Consider the following 11,394-nt stretch of genomic DNA (forward strand, 5'->3'; position numbering starts at 1 on the left):
GAGGCACTCCAACAAGGAACCGTCTCTGAAGGTCTTTTATACTGTATCTGATGAAGGGAGCTTTGACTCTCAAAAGGTTATGCTCCCAAAATGTTGGTATCTAAGGTGCTACAGGACTCCAATCTAGTTCTTCTACTGAAGACCAACATGGCTACCCTCTGAAACAGTTTTTTCTGAAGTTCTCAAGATTATTCTTTTTAAATAGATGAAATACCCATCAAGAGAAGGTCCAAATAGGCATAAACTAATTTTTCTGATGGGCAATCAGTGCATTCTTTGTTCCTGTGTTTGGAGCTTGTGGCTTTATATTATATTTTTATATCATGTATTCAACTTGTGCAACTTGGCCTTACAGTAATGTATGTAAGCTGCCTTGGGTTAAATAGGACAAGAGAGATATAAATATTTCAACCAAATACATACTATGTAATGATTTAAAAAACAAAACAAAACCTTGAAAGCAGTTGCCCATGTCAACAGCAAAACCATCAGTGAAGTTTCTTAGGACTATTGTCCATTTAAATTTTCCTCACCTACTCCTTCCATCTTAATTAATTAATTCCTGTTTCTCTCATAAGTTGACTGTTTACTCTTTGCAGTTATAGATCATTTGTAAAGGTCAAGTCTTAGAAAGGAGGCTCAAACAATTCTTTTCAGTTTGTAGACAGTAAAAGCCACTGCTTTGTTCCTTTTTAAATAAACAATTGTTTTCATGCCCCGAGACCAGGAAGTTATTGATTTGGCTGAACATAAAAGGAAGAGAAACAGAACCTTTGCTTAAAGGAACTTTCTTCCAAGTGACACACACTAGGATGTGGAACCCAAACTGCACGTGCAGCTACATGTGGAAAAAATCTCTCTGTAGTACAGAAAGGTCATAGTATGGAACCAACTTATGTTAGGCTCCTTCCAGACAAAACTACTCTTGCATATGGCATATGTGGTGGACACCCAATGTCCAAAGAACATTACCTCACCTAACCCCTAAGTTGTTAGAGGAATCAAATTTTCCATGCACTCAAATGGCAGTGTTGACTTGCTGGGAAAATCCAATTTCTTCTGGCAACCACAACTATTGTAATATTGAATTGTGTGGGTTATGGATGTTCGCCATTAGTACCTGGATGAATGCCACAAATCTCTCTTCCCCTATCTGTACTGCTCTGATGGGTTTATAGTGTTCAGTCATGTCAAGAATTTGTGCACTCCTTTCTGGCACTGGAGCATATTTTTTCCCTAAACAGGGGGAAATCTGGCTATTGCTCCCTTCCATTACACAGTGGCGGAAGGTACAACACCAATGGTGCTGGCTTGGGGCTAACAGTACTTTAGTGCTTACAACAATGAGCACTCTGGAGGTTGTCTAGAAAGGTCCTTACTCACATTGCTCTTTCTTACAAAGTACAGTCTGCAAATCTTGTTAAAAGTGCCACTGTATACAGCACTGCTCCAGGTGGTTGGCTACGGCTGCCTAATACTAGCTCTGATCTTAGCACAGGGACAACCAGTCAATCACAGAAGGACAATAGATTTTCATTAATTTTCATTACGTTTACTTCCATACGCATAAGAAAAGAAACGACCAACTCTTCCAGTAAAAGAGGCTTGGTCAGTTCTTTCAGTGCATGGAGCCTCTTCTCCTTCCTCTTTACTTAGAGCCAGGTAGGAAAAGATGTGGAATGAGCTAAACCCCCTTTCCTTTCCTCAGTTGGCTTCTTCTGGGATTTGGCCTGGAATTCTGAACCCCATTGCAGTCTGGTCCAAAGTGTTCCTGGGGCTGGAATTAATAAAACTGGAACGGGTTTCCACTGTGCAACTGGTCCTCTGCAGGAACTGGAGGAAGTTCTCCTGGATGGATCCCTCTGGGCTGGAGATACACAACTCTTGACTCAGAGGCTTATTGAGGCAGTGACGTCCCAGCTTGGCTAACTCTTCCCTGATTTGGCGGTTCAATAGCCCATAGAAAAAAGGGTTGATAGCAAAAGAAGAATAGGCAAGCCAAGTCACAATGATCTCGCCATAGCCAGGGTTCATCGAGGGAGAGCTGATGGAGCAATGTAGGTGGAAGGAGAAAAATGGCAGCCAGCAACAGAGGAACTGGCCTACAATCAACACCAGCGTCAGGGCAGCTTTATTCCCACCAAACAAACGTTCAGGAGACAGCCTGGGAGGCACATTCCTGGTTGTGATGATAGTTACTTGGCTGTGAATGGAGTCCGATCTTTGTCTGGGTGTGGCTGTCCAGGATGGGGCAGGAACATGCTGCAGGGAAGCAATCCGGGCCACTTTATAGATGCTGCCATAGACTGCGAAGATGATTACGGTGGGCAATATGAAGCACAGAGTACTGAAGATAATCACAAATATCTTCTTGTGGGCTCCAGGGCTCCAGTAGACAGTACATTTGCTGGCACTGCTGGCACCGTTGTCTTGAGGCCAGCCCACCAATGCCAAAGCAGCAACCAAGATGGACTTAATCCAAATGAACGCCACGACCGTGAGCCCCAGTCCAGTCGTCATCTTGACTTCATACCGCATGGGATGAACAATGTAGTAATACCGTTCCACACTGATGACGGAGATAGTGAAGATGGAGGCACTGATGAAGCAGACGTTCAGGAAGATTAACGTCTGGCATTCAGCAATGCTATATAATACTCTGTTGAAGCAGGCGGAGCTGGAGATGATCCCCAGTGGCATGACAAAAATGGCCGACAGCAGATCTACTAGGCAGAGATGGCAGACAAAGATGAACTTCCTCAGCAAAGGTGTCTTGAGGATGACAACCATGACTGCTGTGTTGGCAACCAAAGCAATGACACTTAGCATGACCATGAAGAAAATGCCAATGGCTTCCTGGAACTGGGACACCTCCATTGAAAAGAATATATCATGCCCCTGGCTAGAATTAATCTGGGTCCTGTTGGGCATTGTCCCTGAGGTCTATTTCAAAGTGATCAGTGCCTTCTTGGCAGTATGAACTGCCAGTGTATGCTTGCACTATATGTCACAGACACCATCTTCTTCTTTGGTAGTGCTTTACCCCTGCAGAGGAAAAAAGATAAATAAAACTTAGTAAATGAGAATTGGGTGGATAGAATATACTAGGAGTAAACAGACAAGGTGACCACAGTGCATGTAATTCAAGGTTAACAGCAATCTGGAAACTGTAGCTCTGGGAATATAAAGGCTGTGTTGGGAAAAGCTTCAGCCTGAGGTATAAATGTGGCAAAATCCAGCTTTCCTCGGCATTGAATTTTGGCTATCTTCATTCAAAAAGTAAGTTTTTAAAAGTGCACACTGCATAGCTCTTTAAATAGTTTACAGTGGCATTCTCTCCTTCCCCATTTCACCCTCAAAACAACTCTGTGAGGTAGGTTAGACTGAAAGAGAATGCTGGCCCAAAGTCACTCGGCGACCTTCATGGCGGATCAGAGCCTAACTACACAATAGTGTAGTTACTCGGGGGGTGGTAAGCTCTCCTTCCCTGGAGGTGTTTAAGAAGAGGTTAGATGGCCATCTGTCAGCAATGCTGATTCTGTGACCTTAGGCAGATGATGAGAGGGAGGGCATCTTGGCCATCTTCTGGTCACTAGGTGTGGGGGGGGAGGTAGTTGTGAATTTCCTGCATTGTGCAGGGGGTTGGACTTGATGACCCTGGTGGTCCCTTCCAACTCTATGATTCTATGATTCTATGAATGGGTATGTCTCCAGGTCCATCCTGGGTCCTGTCAGGCAGATGTGTTCTGTGAGTTCCCGATTGGAACTTAGGCACTCTGTTGTCATTCTTGTTCGCAGCACAGACAAGTAAGGCATCTACCTCAGAATGCTGGGTGCAAAACACAGGGATGAAAGGCACTAGATTAAGCATATCTGTACTGGTACGAACAACATAAATAATTGCATCCTACTTCCCCTAGGCAACAAAGTCCCTTGAACAAAACCTTTGAGTTCTCAAGCTCCCCATGCCTGTTCTCCACAGTAGCCCTGGCTGCCACTACTATTTGTAGATATAAGTCCCATTAATTTTTGATGTAAGGCTTTTCAGCTTTTGTCAAGTTTCCTTTTGAGGATGCTAATCTGCGTTAACATTTTGTCAACTGAGTCAAAGAACGAACCAGTATTCCAGCCCTCTTGGGGTGGTTGCATGGGAGGATCCAGAAACCAACCCTGGCATGCGTGGAAGAAGCAGACTTGTCAAATTGGGTGGAATTTGAGACCCCAGTTCAACCGACAGCATTCAAAGGTGGCAGGATGAGCCAAACAGCATGGAAAATGGTCAAACATGAAGCACGGGAGTCTGTAGTTAACCCCTACTAAAGGCAATGAAAGGTAGCCGCTGCCTCCACATTTTGATTCCACCTTAAGCCTCTTATTCTGTTAAGGGACGGAGGGATTTGTCATTGATTTTCACAGTTGCAGGACCAGCCCCTTTAAATGCAAAAGAAAGAAAATGAAACCTAACAAGCCTGCATTATGAAATCACTGCTTATGCAAGGGCAGAAATTAATCCAGGAGATACTGAGTGAATCACCCTGGACTTACTTTGTCCTCCAAGGGAAGAGAGGAAGCTTCCTAAGACACCTTCTGAGGGTTCAGCATACTGGGAGCAGGAAGCGGTGCTGCTCATTCTGCACAGTGACATCAGGTAAGTAGAATGACTTTCTCATTGGTTGCTACAGGTTTTACTTCCCTGGACTGAATTCTAGGGACATGCACAGAATTTGGGTGGTGGTGGCTCATTGTGTTCATTACAGATCTCACTCGGATTCTTTAGTATCCTTATCTCCAGAGTGGTTAACAGTATTTGGATGAAGTTCCCATTGGTTTCCATTGGATTGAAGCCTAGTCTCACCTGAAACCTTTTTTTGGTTTCCTAACCAATTGAGATGAAGTTCTCCAAGACTGTACCCCTCATCTAAAGGATGCTCCCTTCCCAAACATTTAGACAGATAGGAGAAAACCTCCCTGTTCTAAAGGCAATTTAAATTCTCGTGGAGGCCAAGGTGGAACGGAAATGCTTCCTGCACTCTGCACAGCAAGGTAAGCGGTGTGCGTGGAAGGTTGGCCCACCCTCAGCCATTTGCTCTAACTTTGTAAAATAAAAACAACTCCTCTGCTTTACACATAAATGAGTGGATTCAAGCACAACAGAATTATTTCCCAGAGATGCTTTCACATGAGCTGAGAGATTATCTGACATGGAGAAATCTGGTCCATCTTTCCCCTTGTCCTGTGTGTGTTTCTTCCTTTCTTTACTATAGGAGGAAGTATTAGCTTCTAGCCCTTACATGGATAGCCCAGGCTAGCCCAAACTTGTCAGATATCAGAAGCTAAGCACAGTTGGCCTTGGCATTATTTGGATGGGAAACCACCGAGGAATACCAGGGTCATGACATGGAGGCAGGCCGTGGCAAACCACCACTGAAGGCAGGAAATGGTAGGGTTGCCAGCTCTGGGTTGAGAAATAAGCTGGAGAATTTGGGGGTGGAGACTGAAGAGGGCAGGGTTTGGGAGGGACTTCAATGGGGTAAGGCTGCCCATATTGCCTTGCAGACTATGTGAGCAAAGCCTTTGCCTCTGGGTGAGGGTGCCAGGAGTGTGCCAGGCTTGTGGGAGGGTATTAGAGAAGGAGGGAGGATCCTCTATCTCACTCCAGCCCACCCTCAAGAGAGGGCAAGCAAAAGATTTGTTGCTAGCCTCAGGCTAACACCCAGCTGCTGGAATGGCTCAGCCAAGCAGTGCTCCCCAGCTTGTACAGCATAAGCCAGCAAGCCAACAGTGTGACTGGGGGAAGTGCTGGGCATGGAGATGGCAGTCAGCAATGAATGATGCTGTATTATGTGAAGATGGGCCAAGATTCTGGTTGGTCAGTGTGCTTGTCAGGCACACGTCTGCTAAGTATACCTCTGTGCCCCTTGGGGAAATGTTCACTTAAGGATGGAACAGGGAAACAGAAATAGAAAGCTGAGTGCAACACACAGCACTGCCAGGAAAACAGCCAGATCTAGCCTAGACGGCACAGAAGTGTCCTTCAGATCAGTTACCCTTCTGAGATTTATGAACAAGGGAATGCTCAGTTTGTTTTTGATTAGTTGCAGTCTGAAAGCCCATTCCTACTATATTCCTACGGTAGACTCATTATTGCTTATTGCATGATGAACATACTACCAGCTTTATAATCGTGTGGGATTGCACCGAAATATACAGGCATGCACAAGTATGTGGACATAGATGCAGCAGGGTATGGTTGGAGGGAGCATGATTCCGCCTCCTTGCTGAAGCAAAAGGAAGGCTGCATCTGATCAGTGTCTGGAAGGCACATTACCCGAGAAGAAGCCGTGTGTGTGCTGCCTTGAAGTTTCATGATGGAAGAAAGAAAGGATATAAATAAATAAATAAATGCTCTCTTAAATTGGCTGGGATCCTGTATAGATTGCTATGGACACAAGGAAAGGGGAATGATTTTTTCTGATTCCTCCTCCCATTATAGCCCCCAACCCTCCTGAAATACTGCTCCTGGGGATAGGGGACTCCACAGTAATAGTTTGGGGGGAACGGAAGGGAGGTATCGGCAAAAAAATAACCCACAGAAATTCTGCGCAGGATCCAAACCACTGAGTCAGACCATCTACCTAGCATAGCTTACTGAGCAGCATTCAAGAGGTCTTTCACAACACTAGCTGGAGACAGCAGGGAGAGCCTAAACCTGAAACCCTCTGTATGCAAAGCATGTGCTCCACTACTGGGGGAGTTGCATTCTGTCTAACAGTCAAAGCACAGGTTTTCAGGCACACATGGAGGCATGCTCGCTTACTCACATTTCTACGCATGCTCCCTCTCCCCCTCTAAAATCATCAGCATGCTTCCATTTTAAACACAGACACACAGGAGAAAACTACAATTCCTCTCCCCCGTGCAGGAGAGGCATGAAATGATGGACGGTCTGATCCACAGGATAATCCTCATGAAAAGCAGGGGGGACACTGCCTGTCTCCCTCCTCCCTTCCCTAGTAACAGCAATAGATTCCTCCTTAGATTGAGTTGCCTGGGCAACCCCACAGTTGTGGCGAAGGGCTCTGGATATATAGGAGCTGCACCCCAGCAACAAAACAGCCCGGCAGCTCCTGCGTGTAGTTTAATAACAAGGCCCACTGCACGATCCAGCACCTTCCCTGGGAATCCCCCTGGAATGAGCACCTGCCCCTTAGAAAGCTGTCCCCAATCCCTGGTTGATACGCCGTGGAAATGGGACCTGGGCTCCAAGCAAAGCAGGGGAAAGGGAGACGAGGAAGAAGGGCAATGTTATGATGGGGCAGAGCTGCAGAAGCCAGACAGAGATGGAAGGGCCGAGGCTGACCACTCCTGCTTTAAGACCTAATGTTTTGATGGCCACAATCACAGGTAGTGGTGTTTTTCAAAGGGCCCATTTCATACTTGGGGGCTTCCAAGGCTTCTGGTGTAAAAAAGGAAAGAGAAATTTTTGTTTTTGTTTTTCCTGTGCATCCTTAGAGCAATAGGTGTTTCCCCATGTATTTGAAAGGTATTCCAGGATTAGGTATTTCTGGTTACTACACATGGGGAGTGACAGCTCTAAGACCAAGGGCTCCCAACCACTTGGGAAGGCAGGATAAACTGTGAAGTTGTCTGGGCAAGAACAAACAGGTCTGGTAAGCATCACGGCCACTGCCTTGTTCCTAGTGCGTGAACTCCACTGATCCCGTGACACCACAAGAGCAGCCAGTGCCGGGCACAGAGCACAAGGGGAATGGTCAACTGGGTGGAGGAACTGTCCTGAGATCATCTTTGTTGTTCTAGGAGCAGATTTTTCCTTACACACTAAAGTGCACTGCATGTCCCTGGGTCACTTGAAGAAGAAGAAGAGCTGGTTTTTATATGCTGACTTTCTCTATCTTTTAAGAAGAATCAAACTGGCTTACAATCTCCCCTTCCTCCCCCCACAACAGACATCCTGTGAGGTAGGTGGGGCTGAGAGAGAGAACTGTGACTAGCCCTAGGTCACCCAGCTGGCTTCATGTGTACAAGTGAGAAAACCAACCCAGATTAGAGTCTGCAGCTCATGTGGAGGAGTGGGGAATCAAACCCGGTTCTCCAGATTTGAGACCATCACTCTTAACCACTACACCACACTGGCTCTCTTAGGGCCAAGTGACGGGGCCAAAAGCACTTGGGGCTTACCTTGCTATACAAAAAGGTTAGGTACCTTGCTATATGGAAAAAGTTCCTACAGTTCAGAACAGAATTGTTTATCAATATTTTTAGATAACATTGAGCATCTCCTGAGCTCAGGGCTATCAGATGTCAACCCTATCATTTGTTTCTCTTTCTCTCCACCACATCTGTTTCTTATCCTCTCAAAGCTGTACTTTTATAAGTCCCTGTCCATATTGCTCCAACTGTCCCTCCCTCAGAGTTATATCCCAGTAGTAGAGCGTCTGCTTGGCATGCAGAAGGTCCTAGGTTCAATCCCTGGCATCTCCAGTTAAAGGAACTAGGCAAGTAGGTGATGTGAAAGACCTCTTTTTGAGACCCTGGAGAGCTGCCGCCGGTCTGAGTAGACAATATTGACTTTGATGGACCAAGGGTCTGATTCAGTATCAGGCAGTTTCGTGTGTTCCCTCTGAAGAACTGAGGTCAGTTAACATAGTACCTCCTATTGTATCACCCCTTCCCCTCAAATCCTGTGAAGTAGGTAAGGTAAAGAGTGACTGGGCCAAGCACATTTCCCCCATCCCTCTCCCTCAATAAAGGAACCGCTGAATTTATAGCCAAACACCTTGCATAGCTTCTGAGACTCTGAAGGTGACCAGGCCAGGGAATCCTGGATTTTGTCCCCCTATTCCCAGTGTCTCTGACTACAGGCTACCAGCACTGTCCTCCTTTGTAAATGTTGAATTGTAAGACACTGGGTCTACCGTGGCAAGCAGCTGTAAACCCCCCACCCCCAGCATACAGACTACTGGAGGAATAATTCCATTCTCTTTCCTACCATAGGAAGCAGGGTTGCCAGTCCAGCATTGGTAACCCCAGGACACATGGGGAGTCTGGACAATGGGCATTGAGCCACCGCAACATCACTTCTCGAGTGAACCTGGAAGCCCCAACACAGTGATGTTACTTCCACATATGCCCTGGAAGTAAAGCTGCAATGTCAATGAGACACCAATTGTCCAGACTTTGCCCCCCTCCCTATCTCCCAACAGCACTGGGCAGACAACCCTACTTTCTACAGTACAAAAAAGAATGGACTAATTCCTCCTATAGTCTCCCACTATAGAGGGGAGATGTGGCAAGGTTAATAGAAAGGCATTTTACAAAAAGCATCCATTCATTATTTCTGACAAAAAATGTCTTGGCCTTGTGGCTGAAAATCATTGCACCCAATGTGGTGCTGTGGGTAAGAGTGGTGGTCTGGAGCTGTGGACTCTAATCTGGAGAACCGGGTTCAATTCCCCACTCCTCCACATGAACGGCGGACACTAATCTGGATTGGTTTCCCCACTCCTACATATGAAGCCAGCTGGGTGACACTCTCTCAGCCCTACCTACCTCACAGGGTGTCTGTTGTGGGCCAACTAATAATAAAACTGCTTTCATATATATGTGTGTCTGTGTGAGTGTGTGTTATCCTGAAAGCTGTAAGGTCCTTTTCCTTTTGTAGATGTTCAGGGAGGGTGTTTGCTAAATTTTGCAACTTCTAGCACAACCCTTCTTTTCATTGCCTGTTTCTAGGAAATAATTTTGTACCAGTATCCTCTTTTATATCAGAAGAACCTTGCTGGATCTGACCAAAGCCTGCCTAATCCAATATCCTGCTCCCCACAATAGCCAGCCTGACACTTCCAGGAAGCTCAGAAGTAGAACATTAAAGCACACAGCCCAGAGGAAGGCCCAAATGCTAAAAGAACCACCACTCCTGCTTGTATAGGAGCAAAGTTGGGGGAAGAGAAGAGGGATATAATTGTACAGACATACTTGGAACTAGTAGTGCTACCTATGCCTTAGGGCACGGGGCTGACCTCAGACCCTATTGGTGGCTACACAATCCTGGGACATAAATAGGGTTGCCAGCTCCAGGTTGGGAAACACCTGGAGATTTTGGGGGCAGAGCCTGAGGAGGGCGGGGTTTGGAGAGGGGAGGGACTTCAACGCTATAGAATCCAATTGCCAAAGTGGCCATTTTCTCCAGGTGAACTGATCTCTGTCGCCTGGAGATCAGTTGTAATAGCAGGAGATCTTCAGCTACCTCCTGGAGCTTGGCTAACCTAGATATGAGCCGTGCCCACCATCTCCTCCCATAGCCAGAGGCCCTTGCAGTGCTGCCATTGCCTTGAGGCTCATCTTGGTGGCCTGGGGCGAGAAATTGTCCTGACTGCTGAGCAAACCATCTTGGCATGCTACTGTTTGGCACACAAGCCAGGGGTTGCCTGTCCCTGCAACAGCCTTTCCCTACACTGTTTGCCACACTCCTGTCCGGAGCCATACTGCCTAAAACAAAGCAGCTGCCCTGGGAGGTTTTTTGGGTGGCCAGCAGCAACCATGACTGTGCTCTCCTGATCAGAGAGACCTTCATAACTTCTAAAAGAGCAGAGCTGAGTGCTATTTTCCATTCTCTATTGTGCCCTTTTCCTTGACAGCAAAGTTCAGGTTAAGCTAAATCAAAGCTTCACATTTTTTGTCCAACTAATTGAAACTACTGTACCAAGAAATGTATTTTTAGCATGCAAACTCTTTTTTACCAAGCGAATCAGTCCCAGGCTGCCCTCCTCAGTTTGTCGTGATGAGTCAAATTCTCCATCACAGCGTTCATTCCCATCTCAGCATTCAATTCAGCGTGAGCTGTCCCTTCCTGAACGAACAAATCTCAACCCAGCATTTCAACCAAAGGTGCGCTGGTGCCCTTTGAACGAGAGTTACATTTCAAGTTCACCTGCCCTTTCTGGAATGCCACACCCTGATACATCCCAGAATTGAAACAAGGAGGACATGGCTTTGCGTGAACGATCTGGGCCCATTTATCAGAAAGGGGCCGTGCTGCACTTCCTCTGACCTGCAACACTGTCCCGTTCACATCGGCACCCTCCCCAGAAACTCCTGCAAGTAAGTCACTCACCCGACTCAAGAGCACCTGGAGGTTCTTCAGTGGCCAGCAGCTGCTGCCCCAATGGTTTTCTCCTTCTGGTCAGCAAGTTCGTCATGACTTCCCTGCATGGGCAGATCTGCCCCTTCATGCTAACCCAGACAGCCTTAGCAGTGCTCCATGCTTCGACGTGTCTTTTCTCCCCCCACCCTGGACAGCAAGCCCGATGATGCCCTCCTGCTTTTGTACCAGCTCCACAAATAGCAGACTGTTGTCCTATTTACAATGACCTG

General features: G+C 46.6%; 1 protein-coding gene across 1 annotated transcript; it reads right to left on the reverse strand.

Moving 5' to 3' along the window:
* Window positions 1–1,700: 1,700 nt before the first annotated feature.
* Window positions 1,701–3,018, reverse strand: GPR62 (G protein-coupled receptor 62). The gene has a single exon (XM_056865807.1). It carries the CDS (start codon window positions 2,929–2,931, stop codon window positions 1,705–1,707), a length of 1,227 nt encoding a protein of 408 aa, XP_056721785.1. The 5' UTR covers window positions 2,932–3,018; the 3' UTR covers window positions 1,701–1,704.
* Between the last annotated feature and the right edge of the window lie 8,376 nt (window positions 3,019–11,394).

This window comes from Euleptes europaea, chromosome 1, assembly GCF_029931775.1.
Source record: "Euleptes europaea isolate rEulEur1 chromosome 1, rEulEur1.hap1, whole genome shotgun sequence".
In the NCBI taxonomy this organism is placed as follows: Eukaryota; Metazoa; Chordata; class Lepidosauria; order Squamata; family Sphaerodactylidae; genus Euleptes; species Euleptes europaea.